Source organism: Canis lupus, chromosome 4 (genome assembly GCF_011100685.1).
Source record: "Canis lupus familiaris isolate Mischka breed German Shepherd chromosome 4, alternate assembly UU_Cfam_GSD_1.0, whole genome shotgun sequence".
In the NCBI taxonomy this organism is placed as follows: Eukaryota; Metazoa; Chordata; class Mammalia; order Carnivora; family Canidae; genus Canis; species Canis lupus.
Genome location: NC_049225.1, coordinates 49688594 through 49716195, shown reverse-complemented (window position 1 = coordinate 49716195; position 27602 = coordinate 49688594). Strand labels below are relative to the sequence as shown.

Here is a 27602-nt window from a genome sequence, read left to right as displayed (position 1 = left end):
TTCCTGTCTTCTCTGAGCTGGTGTACCCATTATCCAGGTGCTATAGGAGGTGACTGCTGGCAGCCCACCACTGTCTCTTTCTCTACAGAATTGTCTTTGACCAAAATAGAGCCATCCTGACTAGGAAATTAAGACCACTCCACCTCAGCCTACAGAGCACAAATTACTTCTGCTCTTGCCTCAAGGTGGCTGGTGCTAACTCTGTAGGATAGCTTGTTCCAGAACCTCCTAGAAGCTCTCCTACTTAGGATGAAGCCAATCTATCCTTAGCTTTTTTGCCACTGCCAGTTCTTGTTTCCTTCCCTCATTCTGCTTCTTCTGTTGAGCCCCAATAAGTCACTTATCCTTGCAGGAATTCTGGAGTCTCTCTCCACTGCTATGGAATCTAACTTGAAGCAGCTCCTGGTCTTCACCACAATTCTATGCTCTTTTTGCTCAGTGGAAAAGTCAGAGGGAGTCTTTAAAAAATGTATTTAGCCTAGTAAAAAAGTATAAGTTACACTTTTAATTTTCCATTGTAATTTTTCCAATTGCTATTTTGATTTTTTTTCAACATATGAGCTTAAAGAAATAACTGATGAAATAAAAATGGTGAAGTTTTGAAATGAAAACACACCTACCTATTAGACTTAAGGTGAAAGACTGATTGATCTGTTCCAGTGGCCAAGCCCCTTTGTTCTCTTCTCTCATTAATTGGATCTGGCTGAGAAACTCAAATCACCAATCGATTCTTTAATAAGCATAATGTGGTCCTCTGATATAGCTGATTTCCCTTTCCTTTTTTCTTCTTGGCAAGCAGTTAACATTGCTAACAGCTCACTGTGACTTTATATTCACATCTCCAGGGATTACAGTCAGCAAGGTATTCAGTAAAAATATTTCGAAAACAATAATTTCTAAAGTGAAAGTTTAATATTTCAAAAGTTCATGTTGATCCCTGCCTTGGTCTTAAATGCTTTTGGTGTAGAGTTCACCCAGGGTTTTCTTCATGGCTTTCTAAGCTAAAACATTTATACATCTAAAAAATAATTGTTGAATTCCTTCTATGTACTAGGTACTGTACTAGATGCTGAGAATAAAATATCCAGCTAAGTATAGCTACTTCTCTCATGGAACTCCTGAAACCAATTACAAATTGTAATCCAATATTCACACCAATCATATTCTTTAAATTGTGGTCAGTTCTCTAATTGTCAAATGATACAGTGAGGTTTTACTAAAGACATTAGATTTATTGAGGATTTATTTGATGGTGGAATAAACTGATATCTGAAGAAAATATGGAGTTAAAGTAAAGACGAGGTATTAGATTTTGAGCCTAGAGAACCAGCATGTGAAAATATCCTAAGGCAAGAAGTGTAAAGGCAACAAGTGTGAAGAAATACTATTTAAGATGAGGCTAGAGATATAATCAGGGGAAGTCTATACAAAGTTTTAATGGACAAGTTAAAGGATGTTAGTGTGTTCTGATATCAATGGAAACTTATAGAAGAGTTTGGAAGAACATATATGTGTGTTTCATGAACCAAGGAACAGAAGATATTCCAGAAATTGGAGGTAATATGGCAAGTGAAGACAAAAGAATGAGCAGTACCCCTTAGGAGAGGAGAAAGGAGATCAGGTTGGGTGGGTATTACAGGAGGAGATCATAAATTATGTGAGATACAGTGGGGATGGTTCAATATGGATCAAGATAAAATGGACCAGAAACACATGTTAAATAGTATGAATTTTATACTGAGAAACTTGAAGGGAATGGCATAAGCAGAAGTGCATTTTAGAAGAATTGGTTTAAACTAGCATTTTAGAAGAATTGGTTTAAACTAGCACTGTACAATTGAGCTTTCTATGATGAATTACTTTTTCTATAGTTTGTACTATCACTATATAGTACTCAACTATCCATATGTAGTTACTGAGCACTTGAAATACTCTTGATGAACTAAGGGGATAAATTTTTAAATTTTATTTAATTTTGTATTTTACTTAAGGTAAGTATCATCTTAGCTCAAGTCTAGTCATGATACAGAGTATATATGTATGGTAGTGTGGTGGTGCTGGGGACATTTGGAAGTTGGAATGAGGAAAAGGAGATGAGCTAGGAATCTGGGTGAGAGAGGAGGTCAGGAAGACGAATGACAGAAAAATCATGCAAGTGTGAAGTGAAAATATTTAATTTGCTTTCTCTAGGGCTTAGAGAACATGAAGGGAATGATGAGAAAGGTCTATGTTAAATTCAGATTATAGACAGCCACCCATGCCAGACTAAGGGGCTTAGATTTTCTGTGAAGAAGAACATGAATCTCTTTAAGGTTTTCAAAGATTGGAATTATTTAAGCAGAATTTTCAGAAATGGGCTTGCCAGAAACTTCATTTAATTATGGTATGTAAGATAAATTAGCTTGGGTATTTTTTGTTTGAGCCCTTGTGCCATTGAGTAGTGATGCTACATCCCTATGTCTTTCTTAGCCTGAGGAGTCCTTGATGGTAAGGATTACAGGTTAGCTATATTTTCCTTTCTTCTGACCTCACAGGACGTAGTTGCTGGAGGAACATTGTATGTAATTCCAGAAAAGTTAATTGGAGCCTCAGCCACCATTGGAAATAGTGGGCAGGTGAAGGATGCAGAAATGCATGGAGTGGCATGTATAGAAGTTAGCAACTGATTAGATTTGAAAGTCATTACTTACCAGTAATGCTCCAGACTCCATAAACTCAGAGACTGTGATTCTGCCCAAGGACTAGATATTCTCTCTTTTAGGAGAAAAGCATGGTGCCAATTAAAAGGCAATATTTACAAAGCATTTTTTGGGCAATTTTTATTCCAGATATCTTGAAGTCAAATATATTTTTATTTTTATTTTTTTAAATATATTTCTAGAAACAGATTTCCAGATTACCAAAAAGTCAATGTATACCCTTACCAAGAGCATAGCTCTTTGTTCACATCTTGTCTGTACTTCCCTCTATATAATAGAATAAAAGTAAAATGCTATTCTTTTACTTGGCATTTCAATGATTACTGCTGATATTGAGAATATTCATATGTCCCTTTATTGTTCATTCATTTTGTTTAACCTAGTTTTAAAATTTGGGTTTCTTTTTTTTCAGTGATTAATGGGAATTGTTTATCAGTGATATTAACCTTTGATTTCTTATTTTGGAGATATATTATTTAAGTGTGGTGTTTTGCCTTTTAAAATTATTGAAGGCATTATTTTTTTTTTAATTTTTTAAAAGCTGTACGTTTGTTTGTTTGTATTTAAAGTAAACTCTGTTCCCGCTCAAACTCACAGTCCCAGGATCCAGAGCAGCATGCTTTACCAACTAAGCCAGAGGCACCTCCTAAGGCATATAGGAGTTTTATGTTTTACATGCTAAATGTGTAAATATTTTTCCTTTATGCTTTCTATATTTTCCCAAATTAAAATACAGTCATTCAGCCCTCCTGCTTTCCTGTAGCCAAAGCAACCTCATAGAAGTATACCACAGATTTAAGTATTTAATAGAGGGGGATATAGTTGGATCGAATACATGGTCTCAACACATGTGTCTATCTATCTGAATTGTAGTCAGACAAAAATATCATTTTGTACTATCTGATATCATTCCCACTTAATCTATTTAATTTAGAATCAGCTGTGAGATTCCATAGGTCTTAATCTCCACATTCCCTCATAAAGAGCTGTATGGATAGCAGTGATTCAGAATATTTGTTGACTTAAATAAAGAGACTAGAGAAAGGAATGTTAAGAAGAGTATAACACTAATACTATTATAAGCATGAGAAAAGCATAACAGTATTATGCCTTCAAAGTCAATGTAGTAGAATAATATATACTCCATTCAACTATATTTAAGTGGAGTAAGAATCATGAATGAGGAACAAAGTGAAATATTTGGTTTTTTCACCATCCTGAAAAGGTATTGATGATGTTAAGAGATAATATATGCAAACCATTCAGCCCCAGACTCTATATAGAGTAGTTCTCTTTTCAGGTAACCAGAAAATTCTTGTCATTATTTCAAGTGCTCATGGGGTGGAAGACTTTTCTACCATTGAAATCTTTACGTTTTTAGGAAATAGTTTTGTATATGAAATAAGATCCTAAACACCCTAATAAACACTGAATTTTAAAGGTTTAATATGGTTAATACCACAGCTTAAAAAAAAGTGGAATTCATTGATTTTGATAGTCTCTTCCTAAAATCAGACATAAGAAGCTTATAAAAGATAAAGAATGGACATTAGTAGGTGTTATTCAAATTATATGTCTTGGGATCCCTGGGTGGCGCAGCGGTTTGGCGCCTGCCTTTGGCCCAGGGCGCGGTCCTGGAGACCCAGGATCGAATCCCACGTCAGGCTCCCGGTGCATGGAGCCTGCTTCTCCCTCTGCCTGTGTCTCTGCCCCTCTCTCTCTCTCTCTCTCTCTCTGTGACTATCATAAATAAATAAAATTTAAAAAAAAAAAAAAAAAAAAAAAAAAAAAAAAAAACAAATTATATGTCTTGTCTTTTCAATCATAGCCTGTGTCTATTACATCCTAAATTAGGACAAAAACAGGGACCAAACTAACTTATTAAATGCTATGACTTTAAATATCATGTGTTAGAATAAATCAATAGAAAGAATATATTTTGAACACCAATAAAAAATAAATTTATAAAAAAAAGAAAGAATATATTTGAAGTGGCTGAAATAACCACTTTTAACTTGGTTGGCATTTAAACCTTTTGGGCTTAGGAATCACTGATGTGGCACTTTTAGGAGATTTGATTTTATAGGCTTCTTGCCCCAGAGTTTTTAAAAATACAAAAAGGGATGTGGCCTTAGAGATAAGACAGACATCAGGCTGTCACTGTGAAGCTGCTTTGCTTTTAAATGGCCTGTTTCCAAGTTTGAATTTGTAATCTAGTGGTAGAAAAGCTTTGGATTTGCTGGCAAAGATGAAAGATGCTCAGAAGCTATTACCTTAAAATAGATATTGATAGATAAATAGGTTATGAAAGCTTAGATTCTGACCTAAAGGGAACTGGGGTATTGAATTGAGATAATTCTCTTGTTAACTTGAGACAAAATTAAAGTTCACCTTTAAAAGAGTCAGATCATTAATGCCAAACTGTAGATTTTCATTCACATACGTGATAAGAAGTAAAAAGAAGTTACTAAAATTATATAGATTTATTTAAGATATTATAATTTGTAAAGCCTCACTTAAACACATGTTTAAAATATGCAGAAAACTCTCAAGGACTCTGAAAATAGGGAGGAAAAGCATTCACTGAATATTATTATTTAAAAAGAAAAACTCTCTTTGTTTTTCCTATCTAGAATATGAGAACTTGCATTTGCCTATAGTACTTTGATCAAAGGCACAGGAAAGAAAAAGGCAGACAGTAGGGATCATCTCAAATTAAATGTCTTTACTTCGCAATTACAGCCTGTGACTAAAGTAAAAGAAAAACAGAGACCAAACTAATTCATGAAATGCCATGATTTTAAATAGTTTAAGTCCAGATAAATCAACACAGGACACATAATCTCAGAGAAATAATCAAAATCTACTTGCTCTCAACAAGAAATTTCCACCTTTAAGTTTTCAGGGATAGTTGCTCAATAATGGCTACTTATCGATCTCTGAGAGGAACTGATGTTCGAATGGAAGCTGAATTCCCTAATTAGTGTCTGGGTCACTGTCACTGTCTTAACCAAGCCTGACTCAGACAAGTGACAGTACATCAATTCACCAGAAGGAGGTTTTCATAACTCCACTTAGGAAACACTGCAGGGTGAGGGCGAGAGTCTTTACTCCTTGTAAGAGTAGCCAATGGAGGGTTTTCTATCTCAGCAACTTGGAAAGCTGTGCAATGACACTTGCCAGTGGGTAGGAAGAACTGGAATGAGGAGTGATAACTCACTCTGCTAAGTCAGTCTTTTCTGCATGAGGCTTCTAAAGTACGTTATTTTCAAATCAAATCTAAATCAGCCAAATAAGTAGAAAAACATAGGCACAAAGCCAAATAATTAAATTAAAGCAGAGGATTTGGATTTGTTCTTCATGTGTTTTAGGACAAATTATAATTTAGTAAAGAAGAAAAGAAAGAACATTTGAAAAGTGATCTGATGTTCATCTCACATCGCAACAGCAGACAGTATAAAGAAAACATAAATATATAGTAACTGGGATATGATTCCATAGTATTTTATCCAGTTTTAAAATTTTTAATTCCCTAAAATTTCACTTGGAATCCTATAAAATGAAAAACATGGAATTTTAAAAGTAATGCATGCATCATGATTTTAAAAAATTAGAGACTTCAAATTGTGTCACATTAAGTTGTTCTCATGCTTAACCATATAGTTATTCTTTTATTCCTTTATTACTCTACTATCAGGAGTATTTACATAAACTCCTTTCTTAACTCAATGTTCCAGAATACAGCTTTTTGATTTTTGTTTTTTTTTTTCCGTGTTTAAATTTATAAGTTCATTCTTTCCTTTGATCATTTACTCAACAAATATTACTGAATCCCTATTGGGAGTCAAACAGGTTGCTAAGTACTGGTAGTGCAAAGGTATGTTAAAATAGGCACTGCTTATGAATTTGTGCAGGTAAATTCTAATAGAGATATTACAAAAATAGCTACACAAATGAAAAATTAAGAATTACAGTGAATGCTATGAAGGAAAACCATATGATTCAAAGAAAACATTAAAAAATGTCTCAGCATAGGAATCTGGTTATAAATTGAGTAAAGTGGGCATTTACCAGTGTCAGGCACCAGTATATTCGTCTGTGGCTAGTATGGAGAAAGGTCCTGAGAACAAGAGGAAATTGTTATGAACCTTAGGGTTCATTGCAGGTACGAGAGGCATGGTATAGAAATGCTGTTCCCCTCCCTCCCTCTGGAACAGAAAGTTGTATATTGTGTATATTAAGTAGATAGTGAAGGCACCATCCAGAAATACTCGAAAGAAGAAAATATTATCAATATACTCAAAATGTTTTCTTCCATCTAGTAGTCACATTACTTATAAAAGGATCAGAATTCAGTTTGATTTTTTGTTTGTTTTTTAACCCAAATGGGTAGAAGATAGTTTCAACATACCCCTTATATAGAACTCTAAAATTAAATGTGTGAACATGAGGACTGAATACATGCTTATTTTCAAAAGCTTTGCAGTTTTTTATTGAAGTATGATTGACATACAGGTATCCTATTGGTTTAGGTATATATCATGGTGATTTGATATTTTTATATATTACAGAATGATCTCCACAATAAATCTCATTACTGTTATCATACAAAATTATTATAATAGTACATAGGGATATACTATGGATTATTTATTTTATAACTAGAAGTTTGTATCTCTTAATCACCTTTACCCATTTGACCTACCCCCAACTCTTCTCCACTCTGGCAATCAATGGCTTGCTGCCTGTATCTATACGTCTGTTTCTGTTTTTTAGTTTGCACATATAAGTGAAGACAATATTTATTTCTCTATTTTACTGAGCATTATATACTTAGCATCCCCCATGGTGTCACAAATGGCAAGATTTCATTCTTTGTTTCATGGCAGAGTAATATTCCATTGTATATATGTTACATCTTTATCAGTTTATCTGTGGATGGACACCTAAGTTGCTTCCATATCTTAGCTATTGTAAATAATGCTGTATTGAATACAGGAATGCATAGATCTCTTCAAGTTGGTACTTTTGTTTTCTTTGGGTAAACATCTAGAAGTAGAATTGCTGAATTGCATGGTATTTCTATTAATTTTTTGAGGAACCTCCATGCTGTTGCCCATAGTGGCTACATCAGCTTACTTTCTCAGCAACAGTGCACAAGGATGGTTATCTTTTCTCCATGTCCTTGCGAACACTTGTTATTTTTTTATCTTTTTGATAATAGGAAATCCAACAGGTATGAGGTGATATATCACTGTTGTTTTAATTTGCATTTCCCTGTTGAGTAGTGATGTTGAACATCTTTTCTTGTGCCGGTTGGATATGTGTGTGTCTTCTTTGGAAAAATATCTTTTTAATTCCTCTCTTCATTTTTTAATTGGAATTTTTATATTAAGTTATGTAAGTTCTTTATATATTTTAGATTTTAACACCTTATCGAATACATCATTTGTAAATATCTTCTTGTACTTGGTAGATTATCTTTTCATTTTGTTGTTTTCCTTCACTATGCAAAAGCTTTTCAGTTTGATGTAATTTCATTCATTTATTTTAGCTTTTGTTGCCATTGCCTGACACTGATCCAAAAATCTATTACTAAGACTGATGTTGAAAAGCTTACTGCCTATATTTTCTTCTAGGAGTTTCATGGCTTTATGTCTTACATTCAAGTCTTTAATCCATTTTGAATTAATTTTTTATATAGTATAAGGTAGTTTTCTAGTTTCATTCTTTTGCATATGGCTGTCCAGTTTTTCCAACACCATTTATTGGAGATTGTCTCTTCTTCATTGTGTATTCTTGCCTTGTTTGTCATTGATTAATCGACCATATAAGCATGGGTTTATATCTGGGCTCCTAACTGTAACTGCTTTCCAAGTTTGGTAAGAGTTTGCATGGTGCTATCTTTGTTCTGTTTCAGGAGATTATGTGGTCATGTCTGTCTACTTTGACCTAAGCAGAAGGATGGGATACTTCACCATCCAGACCTACATTCCCTGCACACTCATTGTTGTCCTATCCTGGGTATCTTTCTGGATCAATAAGGATGCTGTTCCAGCCAGAACTTCTTTAGGTGAGACAAATTTCTTTTTGTTTTAGTGTTTCAAGATAAGTACTCAGTATCTGTAATCTTCATTCCCCTAAATTGATTTGCTTTTAATTCAGCCAGCAATTACATAGAAATGCCATTATTTCATTTTAAAGAAAACTAGCATATTAAAACAAAACAGTGTTCAAAAGTTTTCCAGTTCTAGTTTTCCTTAATTACCTCAATTCACTATCTTTAGAAAATTCTCATAATAAATTTGACTAGGGAAAAAAAAACCCAGACTTCTAATTTCAATAGATTTTTCATTTTGGTCTCTGGACAGTTATATGCTGGAGCTGCTCACATAAGCTCATGAGAGCTAGTTGTGTTTATTCTTTCCAAATGTATTGAGAGATACCATATTGGTAGATTGAAGTCAGCCAAGGTGAAAGTACTAACATCATGGAAATAGGCAAACACTAAAAATCAGGACTGCTTTTTTTTCCCTCCCTAGAATCAACTGTTAAACATTTACCAGCACATGACTGGCTGTTGATGAATTCCAACATCCATAATTATCATAATGACATTTGAAGATGTACATATACACCAATTGGATCTGTGTAAATGAACCACTGAAAATATTTTTGGAAAAATACCTGTGACGTTTTGGGAACACCACCCATCCCCACCATGAACACATACACTTTTAAGATTATTTGCATCTTGGTTGATGTATATATTGATACTTACCTTGGAATTTCACATCTTTTTCCTTATGTGAGGAAGAAGATTCACATAGATTATTGCAAAGCCACAGACTCATAAGTCATTGGGGTGTAGGTCCATGAATGTTAAATATTTACTAAGAATAAAGCTGTTGAAAGATGAATTATAAAATCACATTCCTCTTTTATCAGCTGTGTGAAAACTAGAACCACGTCTCTTGCTTGCTCTTTGGCTAGAGAGTAAATATAAATGCAATAGTTAAGAAGAGCTCAGGCTTTAAAATCCAATAAATCTGGATTTCATCCCACATGTATAGCATGGCCTTGGAAATGCTCTTTAATTTCTGTAAATCATAGTTTACTCAAATATGAAACATATAGCATTTTCTGTACCTAACTTGTAGGATTTTATTAGATTAAATAAAGTATTCCATGCAACATGCATGAAACATAGTAAGGTTTAGAAATGTTGGCAGCTACAGTTGACTCTTGAATAACATCGGGGGTAAGGGCTCTACCTCTACCCGTGCAGTCAAAAATCCATTTATAACTTTGAACTCCCCCCAGACTAATAGCCTATTGTTGACTGGAAGCCTTACTAGTAACACATATATTATATTAAATGTATTATGTACTGTATTCTTACAATAAAGTAAGGTAGAGAAGAACAACTATTAGGAAAGTCACAAGGAAAGAAAATACATTTACTATACTGAACTTTATTTATTGAAAAATTTATATCACTAGAGGGCCTTTACATGTCTAGCTGCATCTCCGTCCAATTATAGGAGACGTCTATCTAAATTTTGAGAGCTTGGCCTGCATGTCAAGATTAAAAAAATAATAAAAATTCCCCAGATGATTCTAATATGTGATCACATTACCTTTTCCAGTATTTGCAATCAAGTGTTAAACCAGATGACCCTAAACACTGGTGGAACTTCAGTTTATTGCCACAGAATATTCAAAGCCAAGTTGTTTGATGAGTGAGATAAATATACCTATGTGGCTCAGACTCCTGACTGCTTTCTGAGCTCAGACCACAAGAGCATGGGGAGCAGTCATTTTGGGGCTTGTAACACTTGAATGAAGTTTGGTACACAGGTGATAGCTGGTAAACCTTAATCATGATTTAATGGATGAAACAATAAAAACACCAGTCGGTATTTTTCACCTGAGTAATCTGAGATGAGGTAACATGTCTGAAGAGCTTACTTGATGCCAAGACTGGAGGAATTGATAAAAGCTATGGATATTTTTCATCTATCCCAGGTAAGAGAAATCTAATTCTTTGCTTAGCCAAACTGGGCTTAAAAACCACCCCCAGGGGCACCTGGGTAGCTCAGTGGTTGAGCATCTGCCTTTGGCTCAGGGTGTGGTCCCAGGGTCCTGGGATCAAGTCCTGCATTGGGCTTCCTGCAAGGAGCCTGCTTCTCCCTCTGCCTATGTCTTTGCCTCTTTCTGTGTGTCTCTCATGAATAAAAAAAATAAAATCTTTAAAAAACAAAAAACAAAACACCCCCAGCTATCTTGTTTTGTGATTGGTGAATCAGTTAAAATAACCACCTGTCTGCCACCCATTGTTCTCTTCTCTGCAACTCCAAGCACAAACTGAAAATTTCATGAAGTGGTGCTTTAGGATTCTTCTTTTACATGGCTGTGATGAACTTCCATGTAGCCTAAATACTGTCTTCCCAACTTGCTAGATAAGTGTTTAGACATGTCAGATTTTCTTAAGTTAACTTATCGATGGTATCTACTATAATTTCTGACATTTTCACTCCTCATAGGTCAAGCGTGGCTTGTGGCCTGAAAGTGAAGGCCAACATGCCAATTTAGTTTTTAAATTATCCCCCCAAATATATCCACTGTAATTGACTATAGTCAAGAACTTCTACATGCATTAACACATGGATAACTCAAATGAAGTTTTTTTAGTTTGAAGAGAAGTCTGTCCTCTAAAATAAATATTTTACATTTATTGATATTTTACTAGGAACTGACAATATCTTCACAAAATGCTATGAGATATGCACCTCCCACACCCTTCCTGGTTTATAGAAGAGAAACTTCACCATTGCTAAGGTTCTACAATGACACTATAGAAGACCTATAGTCCACATGATCTCAAATTAGAAAAATACATTAGCTCTCAAGGAGTGTCTGGTGCTTCATGCTACATATTAGGTACATGTTCATAGAAAGGGAATGTAACAATGTGGGTCAGAGCATGGCATTTTAAGTTAGACTTTGTAGGCTTGTTTCTCATCTCTCTCACTTTCTACCTTGGACAAATTCCTTATTCTTTCTGTGCTCAAGTTTTTTTCACTTGCAAAAAAGGATAACAGTGATAATCCTCATTGTGAAGATTTTGTGGGATAATATATAAAGTGTTTGATGCAGTACCTGGCCAAAGAAAGAGATCCATAAATGTTAGCTACTGTTATGTACAGTTAAAACTCTCTCTTACAAGTCATCAATATGAATTCCTATTTTTAATTTTTTTTTTTAATTTTTTATTTATTTATGATAGGCACACAGTGAGAGAGAGAGAGAGGCAGAGACACAGGCAGAGGGAGAAGCAGGCTCCATGCACCGGAAGCCCGACGTGGGACTCGATCCCGGGTCTCCAGGATCGCGCCCTGGGCCAAAGGCAGGCGCCAAACCGCTGCGCCACCCAGGGATCCCTGAATTCCTATTTTTAAATGTAGGAGGGTCTCTTCGACCTTTCATATATATACTATTCATTGATTATTTTATTTATGCATTAAAAAAAATATTGAGTCCCAACACTATACTTGTCTATGAGATCACAAAGAAAGTTAGTATAGAGGTCTTTCCTGTTATCACAGCATATACAGACTAGAAAGGGAGTTGGGCTATTCCATAATAATAATTAACATAGGAAAGAGGCTATAATTGTAGTTTATAACTGCAGTACCTTGAGGGATGCCTCTCCTCTATGAAGAGCTACCCATTTCTGTGAAATTATTTCAACCAACACCAATCTTTCCCCTCTTGGGAATTTCATAACAAAAAATACACTGAGGAAACGTGCTATTAAACTAAAATATAATGACCCAAAAGAGCCACATGGTTCTTGGGGCTTATTTATTCTATAAATGGAAGTTTGTACCTCTTAATCCCCTTCACTTATTTTGCCTATACCCCTACCCATCTTCCTTCAGGCAAACACAGGTTTGTCCTTATCAGTCTGTTTCTATTTTTGTTGTTGCTTGCTCATTTGCACATTTTATTTTTTAGATACATGGCATTCATCTTTGTCTGATTTATTTCACTTAACATAATGTCCTCTAGGGCCATCCATGTTGTAACAAAAGGCAAGATTATTTTTTCTTATGGCTAAGAAATAGTCCATTCTGTATATATGTATACTATATTATATTTATCCATTCATCTGTCAGTGGACACGTGGGTTCCTTCCATATCTTGGCTATTCTGAATGTCCACTGCAATAACCACAGGGGTGCATATATCTTCTGAATTAGTGTTTTTGTTTTTTGGGGGTAAATACCCAAAAGTGAAATTACTGGATCATATAGTATTTCTATTTGTTGTTTTTTGAAGAACCTCCATACTATTTTCCAGAGTGGTACATCAATTAGCATTTTTAACAAGAGTGTACCAGGGCTCCCTTATCTCCACATCTTTGCCACAACTGTTATTTCTCATCTTTTTGATACTAGCCATTTCTGTCAGGTGTGAAGTGGTATCTTACTATTGTTTTGATTTGCATTTCCCTAATTATGAGTGATGCTGAGAATCTTTTCATAACTCTCTTGGCCGTTTCTGTGAGTCGTCTTTGGAAAAATGTCTATTTGGGTAGTCTGCCCATTTTTAATTGGGTTATTTATTCTTTTGATGTTGAGTTGTAGAAGTTCTTTATCTGTTTTGGATATTAACCCCTTACCAGACAAATCATTTGCAAATATCTTCTCCCATTCCATACACTGGTTTGTTTGTTTTGTTGATGGTTTCCTTTGCTAAGCAAAAGTTCTTTAGTTTGATTTAGTCCTAATTGTTTATTTTTGCCCTTATTTTCCTTGGCTCGAGAGACAAATTCAGAAAAAATATTTCAAAAGCTGAGGTCCATGAGTTTACTAGCTATGTTTTCTTTTAGGAGTTTTTTTTTTTTTTTAATTTTTATTTATTTATGATAGTCACAGAGAGAGAAAGAGAGAGAGGCAGAGACATAGGCAGAGGGAGAAGCAGGCTCCATGCACCGGAAGCCCGATGTGGGATTCGATCCCGGGTCTCCAGGATCGCGCCCTGGGCCAAAGGCAGGCGCCAAACCACTGCGCCACCCAGGGATCCTCTCTTAGGAGTTTTATAATTAGAGGTCCTCCATCTTGAAAGTATTTTTGTATATGAGGTGAGAAAATAATCCAGTTTCATTCTTTCACATATAGCTGTCCAGTTGTTCCAACACTATTTACTGAAGTGAGTCTTTTTCTCCTTGCATATTCATGCCTCCTCCTTTCTTATGGATTAATTTACCATAAAAGCATGGATTTATTTCTGGGCTTTTAATTCTGATCCATTGATTTATGTGTCTATCTTTTTTTTTGTGCCCATACCATACCATTTTGATTACTATAGCCTCATAGTTTTCTTTCAATTCTGGGATTATGATACCTCCAACTTTGTCCTTAGGCAAGATTGCATTGGCAATCAAGGGTCTTTTTATAGTTCTATACAAATTTTAGGATTGTAATAAGTGCTATTGGTATTTTGATACAGATTATACTAAAGCTGTAGATTGCTTTGGGTAATATGGACATTTTAAGAATATTTATTCTTCCAATCATGACCATGGTATATATTTCCATTTATTTGTGTTGCCTTCCATTTCTTATCATTTCAGAGTACAGGTACTCTGAACCAAGTACTTACTTGGTTAAATTTTTCCTAAATAATTTGTTCTTTTTGATGAAATTGCAGTAGGATTGTCTTCTTAATCATTGAATTTCTCTTTCTGCTAATTCATTGTTAATGTATAGAAACAACACAGATTTCTGTATATTGATTTTGCATTTATAATTACACTTAATTCATATATTCATCCTACAATTTCACTGAATTCATTAATTTATTCCAATAGTTTTTTGGTGGAGTCTTTAGGGTTTTTTATATATGGTATAATGCATCTTCAAATTGTTTTACCTATTCCTTACCAGTTCAGATGTCATTTATTTCTTTTTCTTGTCAGATTGCTACAGCTAGGACTTCTGATACTATGTTGAATAAAAGTGGTAAAAGTGGACATCTTGTATTGTTTCTGACCTTAGAAAAGCTGAAAGCTTTTCAACATTGAGTATGATGTTGGCTGTGGGTTTTTCATAAATGACTTTTATTTGGTTGAGGTATATTCCTTCTATACTTTGTTGGGAGCCTATATCATGAATGGATTTTGAATTTTGTCTAATGCCTTTCTGCGTCTATTGAAATGATCATATGATTTTTATCTTTCATTTTGTTAATGTAGTGTATCACATTGATTGATTTGCATATATTGAACCATTCTTGCATCCTTGGAATAAATCTCACTTAATAGTATTGAATGATCCTTTTAATATATTATTCAGTTTGCTAATTTTTTGTTGAGAATTTTTGCATCCATATTTATCAAGGATATTAGTCTGAAATTCTCTCTCTATATAGTGTCTTTTTCTGGTTTTAATATGAAGGTAATGCTGGCTTCATAGAAATTGGAAGCATTCATTTCTCCTTTGTTTTTTGAATAGTTTGAGACATATAGGTATTAACTCTTCTTTAAATGTTTGGTAGAATTCAGCTGTGAAGCCTTCTGGTCTTGGATTTTGTTCTTTGGGAGTATTTTGAATACCACTTCAATTTCATTACTAGTAATTGGTTTGTTCAGTTTTTAAATTTCTTCCTGATTCAGCATTAGATGATTATATAATTCTAGGAACTTATCATTTCTTCTAGGTTATCCAATTTGTTGCTATATAATTTTTCATATTGTTATTTTTTTATATTTATGTCTTGTCACATAATTTCTTTCATTTCTGATTTTGAGTATTTTTTCTTGATTAGTCTTAGTAATGATTTATCAGTTTGCTCTTTTAAAAGAACAAGTTTTTAGTTTCATCTTTTCCTTTTTAGTCTCTTTCAATTATTTCCAATCTGATCTTTATTTTTCCTTTCTTCTACTAAATTTAGGCTTTGTTGTTCTTTTTCAAATTCCTTGAGGAATAAGGTTAGATTTGAGATTGTTAGGTTTCAGATTTTCTTGTTTCCTGAGCTAGACCTGTATTGCTAAAACTTCTTGTATCCCAAAGATTCTGAACCATAGTATTTCTATGTTCATTTACCTCCATGTATTTTTAAAACATTTCATTTATTTATTTGAGAGAGAGAAAGAGAAAGAGAATGAGTGGGGGTGAGGGAGGAGCAGAGGGAGAGGGAGAAGCAGACTCCCCACTGAGCAGGGAGGTCAATACTGGGCTCAATCCCAGGATCTGAAATCATAACCTAAGCCAAAGACAGATGCTTAACCAACTGAGCCACCCAGGCTCCCCTCTATGTATTATTATTATTTTTTTATGTCCTCTTTCATTTCTTTCTTGACCCATTTGTATTTTAGTAGCATGCCCTTTAGACTCCATATCTTTGTGTTTCTTCCAGTTTTTTTTTTTCTTGTAATTGATTCCTAGTTTCATAGTGTTGTGGTTGGAAATGATGATATCAATCTTGTTAAATTTATTGAGACTTGTTTTGTGGCCTACATATGCTCTATCCTAGAGAATGTTCCATGTGCATTTGAAAAGGATGTATATTCTGCTGGCTTTAGATGGAATTTTCTGTATCTGTTAAGTCCATCTAGTCTAATATGTCATTTAAAGCCACTGTTTCTCTACTGATTTTCTGTCTGAATATTCATCCAATGATGTAAATGGGCTGTTAAAGTCCTCTACTATTATTGTATTACTGACATTTTCTCCCTTTTTGTCTGTTAATATTTGCTTTATATGTTTAGGTGCTAGTATGTTGGATGTGGAAATATTTACAAACATTATGTCTTCAAGTTGCATTCGTCTTCTTATCATTATGTAATGCCCTTCTTTGTCCCTTGTTACAGCCTTTGCTTTAGTCTATTTTGTCTCATATAAGTATTGCTACTCCAGCTTTTTTTCTCAATTTCATTTTCATGGAATATATTTTTCCATCCCTTTACTTTAAGCCTGTATATGTCATTAGATCTGAAGTATTCTCTTGTTGGCAGCATATATATGGATCTTGTTCTTTAATCTATGCAGTCACTCTATGTCTTTTGATTGAAGCTTTTAGTCCATTTATAAAGTAATTATCAATAGGCATGGATTTATTGCCATTTTAAAAATTGTTTTCTGGTTGTTTTGTAGTTCTTTCTTGCTTTATAGTTTGACGACTTTCTTTAGTGTTATGCTTCAATTACTTTCTCTTTATTTTCTTTGGGGGAGGGGGTATCTAAGTTTTTGGCTTGTGGTTACCATGAGGTTCATTTATAACTTCCTAAGTATATAGCAGTCTATAACAAGTTTCTGGTTACTTAAGTTCAAACACATTCTAAAAGCACTACATTTTTACTCTCCTTTCCATGTTTATGTATATGATGCCATATTTTAATCTTTTTTTTTAAGACTTTATTTATTTATTCGTGAGAGACACACACAGAGAGAGAGAGAGAGAGGCAGAGACACAGGCAGAGGGAGAAGCAGGCTCCATGCAGGGAGCCCAATGTGGGACTCGATCCCTGGTCCCCAGGATCACATCCTGGGCTGCAGGCGGCGCTAAACTGCTGCGCCACCGGGGCTGCCCTTAATCTTTTTATTTTCTGTATTCCTTGATTAATTTTTGTAAATATAATTGATTATACTAATTTTGCATTTTAACCTTCATACTAGCATTTTAACCTTCATTAACTTGTTACCTTTAATGTATGTTTGCTTTTACCATTAAGGTTTTTTTCCTGCCACAATTTTCTTATTTCTAGTTATGGCCTTTTATTTTCCACTTAAGTCCCTTTTATGCCAATTTAGTGGTGATGAACTCCTGTAACTTTTGTTTGAGAAACTTTCTCTCTTTCAATTCTGAATGATAGCCTTGTTGGGTAGAGTATCCTTACTCATAGGTTTTGTTTTGTTTTGTTTTGTTTTGTTTCCTTTCAGCACTTTGAAAATCAGGGCTATTTTCTTCTGGCCTACAAAATCTCTGCTGAAAAAATCAGCTAATAGCCTTAGAGGGTTTTCTCTCTCCTGCTGCTTTTAAGATTATCTACTTATCTTTACATTTTTCCATTTTAATTATGTGTCTTGGTGTGGACCACCTTGGGTTTAGCTTGTTTGGGGCTTTCTGGCCTGGATGTCTATTTTCTTTCCCAGATTAGGGATGTTTTCAGCTCTCATTTCTTCCAACAAGTTTCTACCCCTTTCTTTCTCTCTTCTCCTCCTGGAACCTTTATAATATGAAAGTTAGTATGTTTGATGTGGTCTCAGAGATTCCTTAACTTATTTTCATTTTTTAGAATTTTTTCTTTTTGCTGTTCAGCATGGGTGCTTTCCTTACCCTGTCTTCTAGCTCACTGATCCATTCTTCTGCATACTCTAGTCGTCGTCTTCTTTTTTTTTTAAGGTTTTATTTATTTATTCATGAGACTCAGAGAGAGAAGCAGAGACATAGGCAGAGGGAGAAGTAGGCTCCTTGCAGGGAGCCCAATGTGGGATTCGATCCCTGGACAGGGGTCACACCCTGAGCCAAAGGCAGACACTCAACCGTTGAGCCACCCAGGTGTCCCTATACTCTAATTTTCTGTTGATTCCCTCTAGTGTATTTTAATTTCAGTTATTGTATTTTTGGCACTGATATTTTTTATTTCTTTGTTCTGAGTTCATTCAGTCACTTCTCAAGTCCTATGAGTATCTTTGTGACCATTACTTTGAACTCTGTCAGGTAGTTTGCTTATGTCCATTTTGTTTAGCTCTTTTTCTGTGGCTTTGTCTTGTTTATTTATTGGAACATTTGTTTGTCTCCTCATTTTGTCTAACTCTCTGTGTTTGTTTCCATATATCAGGTGGGTCAGCTCTATCTCCTGATTTTGAAAGTAGCGGCCTCATGTTGAGAGCATGCTTATGGTGCCCTGTAGCACAATCCCCTCCTGGTCACCAGAACCAGGTGCTCCAGGGATATCCCCTGTATGGGCTGTGTGCACCCTACTGTTATGACCGTGACTGCTGTGGGCACAGTGTTGGGTAGGTTCTACCCCTAGCACAGCGAGCTGAGAGGCCTGGTTCCAGGTACTATGGGCATGCTGGTTTGTGGGGTTAACTCCCCAGTCCCTGGGGAAAGGTTGCTTTGAAAGGACATTGGTTTTGGCAAGGGCTGCCTATCAGCTGTTGTGGGGAAATAATCTCTTTGAGGGGGTTGCTGGTCCCAACTGAGATCACCTGGCCAGTTATGGTGGGACAGGAGACACTTTGGAGGGGTGCGTTCTGGGGAGAGTGAATTATGGGAGATGGATCTGTTGAGGAATGATGGGGTGGGGCAAGTGCTGCTAGCAAGTAGAAAGTTTCAGAACTGGCTTTTACAAGTAAATAGCCACACTCTGGTTTCTCTTCAGATCGCATAAATCTTTCGCCTTTTACAAGTAAATAGCCATCTAGGCTGAAACAGGGCAAGGAAAATGGTGCATATCAGCACTTCTGTTCCTGGAGAAAGCTTCTGCAGGTTCTTGCCCCTTTAGCACACATTCAAAAATCAGTCAATAGATCTCCTTCGTGTATAACCCAGGCACTTTTCAAACTAGTTCTTCTGTGTTGGAATTCATGGTGAGTAATAAGGCATGCTGGCTCTTTAAAAGTGGAGACTTGGTTTCCTTTTTTTTTTTTTTTTTTAATTTTTATTTATTTATGATAGTCACAGAGAGAGAGAGAGAGAGAGAGAGGCAGAGACATAGGCAGAGGGAGAAGCAGGCTTCATGCACCGGGAGCCCGACGTGGGATTCGATCCTGGGTCTCCAGGATCACGCCCTGGGCCAAAGGCAGGCGCTAAACCGCTGCGCCACCCAGGGATCCCATGCACCACCCAGGGATCCCGAGACTTGGTTTCCTATAACACTCTGGCTTTCCTGGAGTTAAACCCTGCTGATTTTTAAAGCCAGATGTTATGGGGGCTCATTTCAGTGCAGGCACACAGGGATGGAGGTGCCCATCCCCTGAATCCCCTTATTCCTCCATGCTTGTGATATCCCTCCCACTTGTGGGTAGCTGCAACAGTAGTTTGATTCCTACCATGCCTCTTCTCTCATACCCTTCTTGATATGGCCTTCTTTTTAGGACTTTAGTTGTTATAGGAGATATGTTCTACCAATCTTAGATTATTTTCAGAGTAAGTTGCAATATATTTAGTTGGTATAGCTAGGTATATCCATGGGGGTAGTGAGCTCAGTATCTTTCTACTGCACCATCTTCACTCTCTATGATGGGCTTTAAAAAATTCATTAATTAGAACATGTCACTTAGCTCATCTCCTCTATTTAACACCCTTAATGGATCCTCCTTGTACTTTAAATAAAAGGTGAACTCCTTTGCATGCTTTGCATAATAGAACTTCTGTTATCTCAGCATCACCTTGATACCCTTGCCCCTCCCCAGATGATAGGTATTCTAATTTTTTTTTTAAAGAGATAGTGTGTGGGCAGCCCCGGTGGCTCAGCGGTTTAGTGCCACCTTCAGCCCAGGGCATGATCCTGGAGACCTGGGATTGAGTCCTGCGTCAGGCTCCCTGCATTGAGCCTGCTTCTCCCTCTGCCCGAGTCTGTGCCTCTCTCTCTCTCTCTCTCTCTCTCTGTGTGTGTCTCTAATGAATAAATAAATAAAAAATCTTTAAAAAAAAGATAATGTGTCCCTTCCTCAGTATCTTCTTTTATTTCCTCAGCAATTAGAAGTTGGTGTCTCCTAACTTTTTTAACTTCTCCTTAACTTTTTAAACTCTGCCTTAAAAATCACGTCCTCAAAGATATATTTCCTCAGTATTACATATAATTAGGTTTTCAACATCCTTGCTATTCTTCATGACACAAACCATAATTTATAAATATACTTTTCTTTGTGCAATTAATTTAGGGTTCTCTGTCACTAAAAATAAGTTATATAAGGTCAGGGAGCATGTCCATCTTATTTCTCAGCATCTACTCACTGCTTGTTATAGTAACTGATACTTGGTAAGCAGCCAATAAATATTTGTGGGCTGAGTGAATGGATTACAGTTATGCCTCCTTTCCCATTACTAAGATTACTTATCAGAAGTCACAAGACAAAGTTGGTCTCAGTAGTGACTCAGTTACCCTACTTAATGATGAGGTCACATGATCTGTTTTACTGTACCTTTCTTCAGGTATCACCACTGTCTTGACAATGACCACCCTCAGCACCATTGCCCGGAAGTCGCTCCCCAAGGTCTCCTATGTTACAGCCATGGATCTCTTTGTATCTGTTTGCTTCATCTTTGTCTTCTCTGCTTTGGTGGAATATGGCACCCTGCATTACTTTGTCAGCAACCGGAAACCAAGCAAGGATAAAGACAAAAAGAAGAAAAACCCTGTATGTATCATTTCCCATTGGGATCATTGAAATTTATATGTAGAAAGCCACCTGGTTTTGTTTTGATTTCGTCTTAGCCTGTCTACAACCTAAATCTCAACACTTTAAGCTCTAAAATAAAAACAGAATTTATGAGTTTGGCTGCATCATAAGAATTAATTTTGGTCATTATTTACTTGGGAGAGACCTGATTCACTAAGACAGACTCTTACTCTCTTCATTGCATAGGGATTATAAACATTGCAGAGACATGCATTTATTTTCTAGTTGCTGTTATTCTAGGTTTCATTGTCATCTTTCTGCTCCTTACTATAACATTCTTAAATTATTGGTGTTTTAAATTAACATTTCTGTTCAAGGCTTTCTACTAGGAAGCCACAACAAACACTCTTGAAGTTTCAAAGATCACCACACTTTTGCAAGTAATTATGTGTGTGTGTTTTATCACCAGAGGATTGCCGTTGGTTTCATATTCAAAGTGTATCATTTTGTTTTTAAATGAAATGGATCATCTATTGTTTGGAGAAGTTACTTAGCCTCCCTGTGTCTTTGTTTTCTCATATAGAAAATGAGCATTACACTATATGTATATTATATATATATATATATATATATATTAATTAAAGGGCTGCTGTGGTAATGAAGGTAAAAAGCATCACATGGTAACTTACAAATTAAATTCCTTACCATTAATAGTTGTGATCATGGTTGATGTTGATGATTTATATAGTTTCAGTGATTTGGAAAAAGGTAGGATGACTTCACCTTGCCACGAAACTTTAAATAGAGATGATAAAGCACAAATATACAAGCTTAATGAAATTATCCTTTAATATGGATGTTGGAAAGAACAAGTAGCTACCCATTTACACACATGAGTATAGAGGTTGTCTGGTTTCCAGGAAGCTCCACAGAAGTTAAAGTCTGTTCCCTTCTAAGACAGGGGCAAAGGAAGTCACACTAGCTTCCTGAATTTATAGACTTTCCTGGTCTACCATAAGGGCCATGAGAGAGCCTTGATGGTAGCTAGCTATCTGACCCACCAGCTTTGGGGGAACTAAATTATAATGAGGAAATATAGCTAATTCTAGGTTATATCATGATGGATCTCAAGGAACCCTGGTGAAATTCTACAAATGGCATATATTTTTCTGAATTTAAGAATCTGTAACAGGTAAAGAAAAAAAATCATTAATCTTGATAATTAATACAAAAATGTTTATCCTTAATTTCCCAAATATTCACTATGCTTTATGCAGTTCTTTCCTTCCCTGTCTGTTTGCCTCTCTATCTTTGCATTTTTTCTATCCTTATTTTATTTTCCTTATTGTGTTTTTTAAATTATTATTTCTCCCCATCCTTCACTTTCCATTACATTTTTCCCCAAGAAAAGGGTTTTATGACACTCAACATTATTATATGTCAGCATTAACAAGGATGTGACAGGATGAGCTTTTAAATAAGAGTCTTCAGAAAATGCCCCTATGCCTTTTCTAACAGCTATACCTTCACAGAGGGGATTAAAGAAACTGAAAAAAATCAAATTACCTGAAAATTTTATGGATTTCCATCTTGTAAGCCAATTGGATGATTCATCACAACTAGAAAGAACCTATGCTATGAATGAGAAGCTAAAATTTCATTTTTCCATTAAATATGCCTTTTGGTTCATTGTGTTAAGATTTACCTATTAAGGCCTCCTTGATATTAATTAGAAAATAAAATCACAGTAGTTTTATACAGGGAAGCCAGGCAATGGAAAGCTTCTTCACAGGTGAACAACACTGGCTTTTGCAGTTAGATAATTGTGGATTAATTTACTGAAATCCTCATATTCCATTTTCTAACTTTATTCCAAGCCCAGAATTGTCCTTCTGTGTTTATAATTTCAGTTCATTTTACTATGTTTTTAAAATGTATTTTTAATTTATCTTATTTTGTCTTTTTCTTTTCCTTTTTTCTTCTTTTAATTAAAAAAAAAATGCAATTCTCTTTTCTGTCTACAAACCCAAAGCTTCTTCGGATGTTTTCCTTCAAGGTATAATGTTTTTGGAATGAAAATTCACTGCATGCAACTGCTGAATTTAATTATTAACGCTTACATGGTGTTTCAATTTTTTTTGTTGTTTTTTTAGTGAATAGATATTTAAGTATTCTACGAGAGGTAAGACCTTTGAGCTGAAGGTAGTTCTATAGATTTCTAGAGTTGATTTGTCAGCCCTACACTAATTCACAGAAGTTTTACCCTATCAAGCTATAAACTCTATGGCATGTCATTAGAAAAGAGTGCCTCCTTAAATATGAAAGCCGGAAGTTATTCTCTTTTTTCAGATAAAATTCACTGACTGCATCTACCATATATATGTAACTCTGTAATCCTAATTCAAAACAGGATTGTTTTTTGATAAGTAAATTTGATAATCTCCATTGATCTCAACTCTACGTATCAGTTCTATAAAAATAATACTCTGGAGTGCTTTAAGTTATAATACCCATCCCTTCTTTTTAGGGCAATCCAGGGCCTTTGGGCTCTATCATGCAATAGTGCAATGCTATTTATTTTCCCAGTTGAATTCTGATAACTTACACAGAGATACTAGGATTTGTATTTATAATATCATAAAACTAACTCTTCCAAATTAAATTAATCATTGAGATTTATACTACTTTGATAATTAATATGGCAGCAACGATTACATTATTCAATTAATTGGTATTAATTTCTTCTCAAATGGTAAAAAAGGTGGTAGTATTTTTTTTCTGAGTTTTCACTTACATGTAGGTGAACATTGCTGATGTTCTGAAGCTTCCAGATGCTGAATTGTAGACAAAGCACTATATTTCTTCAAAACATAAGCCATACTATTTGTGGTATTAACTCAGAAAACACCTATATTTATGTAAATTTTAACATTTTCTTTTAATAGCATTTAGTACATTTGCTCAGTGTAATGGGGTTTACTATTTGTGTATAGGTAAGCATGACACAAAATTTGAGTTCAAAATTGATGCATTTTATTTCTTTGTTCTACTCACATGCAACACCATTAAATGCCTTCATGTAACCAACCTCACATCTAATATTTACTAGAATAAGATTCCATGTAGTTGTTTGATTTAAATCTTTAAACTTTGAGTTCTTTTGGTGTTCAATCTTCTTGCTATAGCTATTAGCTTGATGGTATTATTTTCAGCTGCACTGCTTAAGCTCAAAATTTGAAATCTGCAAATGTGCTATTCTTCTAAGTTCAATTTTACCATTGTAGATCACGATTTCATAGCAATTCCTGAGTACTCATTTTCAGATTCATCATTCACCTTGGTGACATTATGGAGACCTAGTTTAGGATTTATCAAGTATCACTAACTACTCTTCCCTACCCTTGTCTCAGGCCCCTACCATTGATATCCGCCCAAGATCAGCAACCATTCAAATGAACAATGCTACTCACCTTCAAGAGAGAGATGAAGAATATGGGTATGAGTGTCTGGATGGCAAGGACTGTGCCAGTTTCTTTTGCTGTTTTGAAGACTGCCGAACAGGAGCTTGGAGACATGGGAGGATACATATTCGTATTGCCAAAATGGACTCATATGCACGGATCTTCTTCCCCACTGCCTTCTGCTTGTTCAATCTAGTTTATTGGGTTTCCTACCTTTACCTGTGAAAGAGGTATAGGTTTAATTGATGTGGGTCTTATTCACTAAATCTCATGGAGAGAAGATGTCCTTTCTAAGTCTGCTTAAATAATCCCTTGTGTGGTTTACAATAATTTAAATTTGTTTCTATGTTCTTAACCCTCTAAATTGTATTACTGTCATATTGTTTATGCCCAACTCTCCTGTGGTAAGTGTAATTTGAACTAAAATGTTTGCTGTGTTTCAAATCTGCAAGGCAAAGTGAAATTAGAGCAAGAACACTGAAACCAAACAAGATATTTTTCAGCTACAATGATTAAAATAGTGGAAGCTATGACTACTTAACAGTGGTGGTGTCCTTAATCAGTTCAAAACACAATTAGATGCAAAAGGTCCAAAACTGTGCCCTGTGCTCATTTGGGGGCAGGTTGTAGCAAATTTGGTCCCAGTAGGATATCTCCCTCATTTGAGAAAAAAACACAAGTCACTTTAAATATAAGAGCCTAGACTAGAAATCTATTATACCTCTATCCCAAGATAGGAAGAAAATTTCCTCCATATCACATGTACAATGATGTAAATATTTCAATAGCATAGAATGCTTCAAGTTTAATGCATGCATCTCTTTAGAGCCAAAATAAATGGAATGAAGTTAACATCATAAAGCATTGTCTTTTATTCTGTGACTTTGGGCCATCAAAGAATTGTGAATGTAATTATAAGGGTTTGGGTTTGGAATTGGAGGGAGGAATTTTCTCTACCTTCTCCCTCAAGCATGAAGATTCGAAAAACTTATTTTTTTCCATATTAAAACAATTTAAGTAAAATATAGACTGAATAATTGACATTTGCCATCTCTAAATATGCCCAATTTCATAGAGTACAAAGTAATTGTATGTGCTTGCAGCTATTTTTTTCTTCCTTTTAGGATGATAGATTATAACAGAATTTATTCTCCATCTCAAGATCTGCTTCTAGTGATTGTGAGTGCCTTGTGGGCAGAATCCTTGTCATTTCCTCTTTGGGTCCTTAGCACCTTATATAGTGCCTGGCACATGGTTGGTGCTCAACAGATACAGTTTGAAGTGAATTGGCTTCATATGCTTCTGTGAATCTCTGAGCCAGCTGGAACCAGTAATACATCTTTTCACAAAGGCATTGCCAAATGTTATTTGATCTTGTGAAAATTAACAGAAGGATCCAAAGACCTTTGTCTAACCTAAAATTTTTGATAATGAACAAAAATAGCCAAAGTCCATACTTCTCTTAAAATAATACTTAAGTCCTATGTTTATGCATAGAAATGAGTCTACTAGGGCATAATTAGAGTTTGCATATTTTTTTCAGGTTTGGGGATGAGTTAAGTTTGACCCATCCACAATTCCACATGAAGACATGACAGGCAAGAGCAGGATTCATACCTGACTGGTGTTCAGAATGTTTTATTCTATGCTCTGTTCAAAAAAAAAGAAAGTACAGAAGATTAATTTTTAAAAATTGAAAGAACAGATGAATGATTTACATGGAGGTTGAACCTCTGACTGTGGCCTCATTCAACTATGTGACAATCACATGAAGTGGTTGTACCAGACTTCAAACATGATGAGTTGAGCTCACCTTCATGTACTCATCCTGAATCCTTATTTTTCTAAAATAGCATCCTTTGTCAGCTCTTTGTGGCATCATTTTTCTAAGTTAGAATTCAATCATAGCCAGTATAACTTGATAGATAATCTAAAGAGTAGAAAAGAAAGAGTGGCTTTGTTATAAAACCATGTAAGGTCCTCATTGAGTCATCTGGGTGAATCTTGAAACACATTTAGCTGCCAATTTTACACACCTTTAATATATCAGTGCTCTAGTATATAACCTCAAACACATGTAAATAGAATTAATTATTTTCATGTTTTGAATTGTTAACATATTTAATGTTGACTCTTTGGGAGAGTTGTTGGCAAATTTTCAATGGTGAGAAACATTACTGTCAACTTGAAATGTATTCTGTAATGGGGACACTCAAAAAAGCTAGCTTTCCAATGTGTGCATAGTACTGGCAATATGAATATATATTATATGTAATCTAATTCTTAATTATTAGCTGCTCCCCATCTATGTATTTGAAAACCTTTTCACAAAGGGACTTGCCTAATTATGTGGACTTTTACAATAAAAATGCTGCATTCTAATTGATGGTGGCATGTTAATGGTCCGGCTAGACTTGTTTGTTGTAAAGATTGTAACCCCTCTTTCCTGTAGCATTCCCCAATACTGCCTTCCCTTTATGTGAACTTTATTTGTGGGCAGTATGATCTTAGTATGCATGGTATTGTTCCTCACTTCGAAGAGATTAAGAGCTCCATATTTGGAGTATGGAATGGAAATGGACGGAAGAAATATCACCAAGTAAGTAAAGCTCAAACCTGTGTACATCAAAACTTGTGGTGTGATTAAGAACACGGACATTAGTGTCAGACATAATTGGGATCCCAACTCTACCATTTACCTGTTATTTGACAATTGCCAATTCATCCTTTATAAGACTCCATTTTACTAGCTAAAACATATAGTAATGCCGTCCTATACACTAGCACTCAGCAAATGGTCAAAAATGTCTTCTTTTACTTCCAGGGCCTCTAATATTCTGCTGCCATGATCCTCCCAACTCCATCAGATCGGCTTTCCTTTAAAAATCCAGCAATACTCATGTATGTCTTAAGGTGACACTATAGCATGTTTTCATTTTTAAGGAGTGTTCGTATTGCAAACATTCCTTTAAACTATAGGTTGAAAAACTGAGACTCTTTTGTTGGGGAAATCATACACATTAGTTACTTTTAAGGCCAAAGAACCTTTCTCTGTGGCCCCCAAACTTAAAAACATAGGGAGA

The 27602-nt window shown here is 35.3% G+C and overlaps 1 protein-coding gene across 3 annotated transcripts in view; it reads left to right on the top strand.

The window, feature by feature from the left end:
- The window catches only part of GABRG2 (gamma-aminobutyric acid type A receptor subunit gamma2), a 108322-nt gene extending 81403 nt beyond the window's left edge, over positions 1-26919 (top strand). The window contains exons 7-10 of one of the 3 annotated variants that reach the window (XM_038534835.1): positions 8620-8772; positions 20871-21076; positions 23091-23114; positions 24469-26919. In XM_038534835.1, the coding sequence (XP_038390763.1) occupies positions 8620-8772; positions 20871-21076; positions 23091-23114; positions 24469-24744 (659 nt within the window). In that variant the 3' untranslated portion in view covers positions 24745-26919. The remainder of the gene's footprint in view (positions 1-8619; positions 8773-20870; positions 21077-23090; positions 23115-24468) is intronic. The other 2 variants (XM_038534837.1, XM_038534836.1) reach the window with 2 other exon arrangements.
- The last annotated feature ends 683 nt before the right edge of the window (positions 26920-27602 follow it).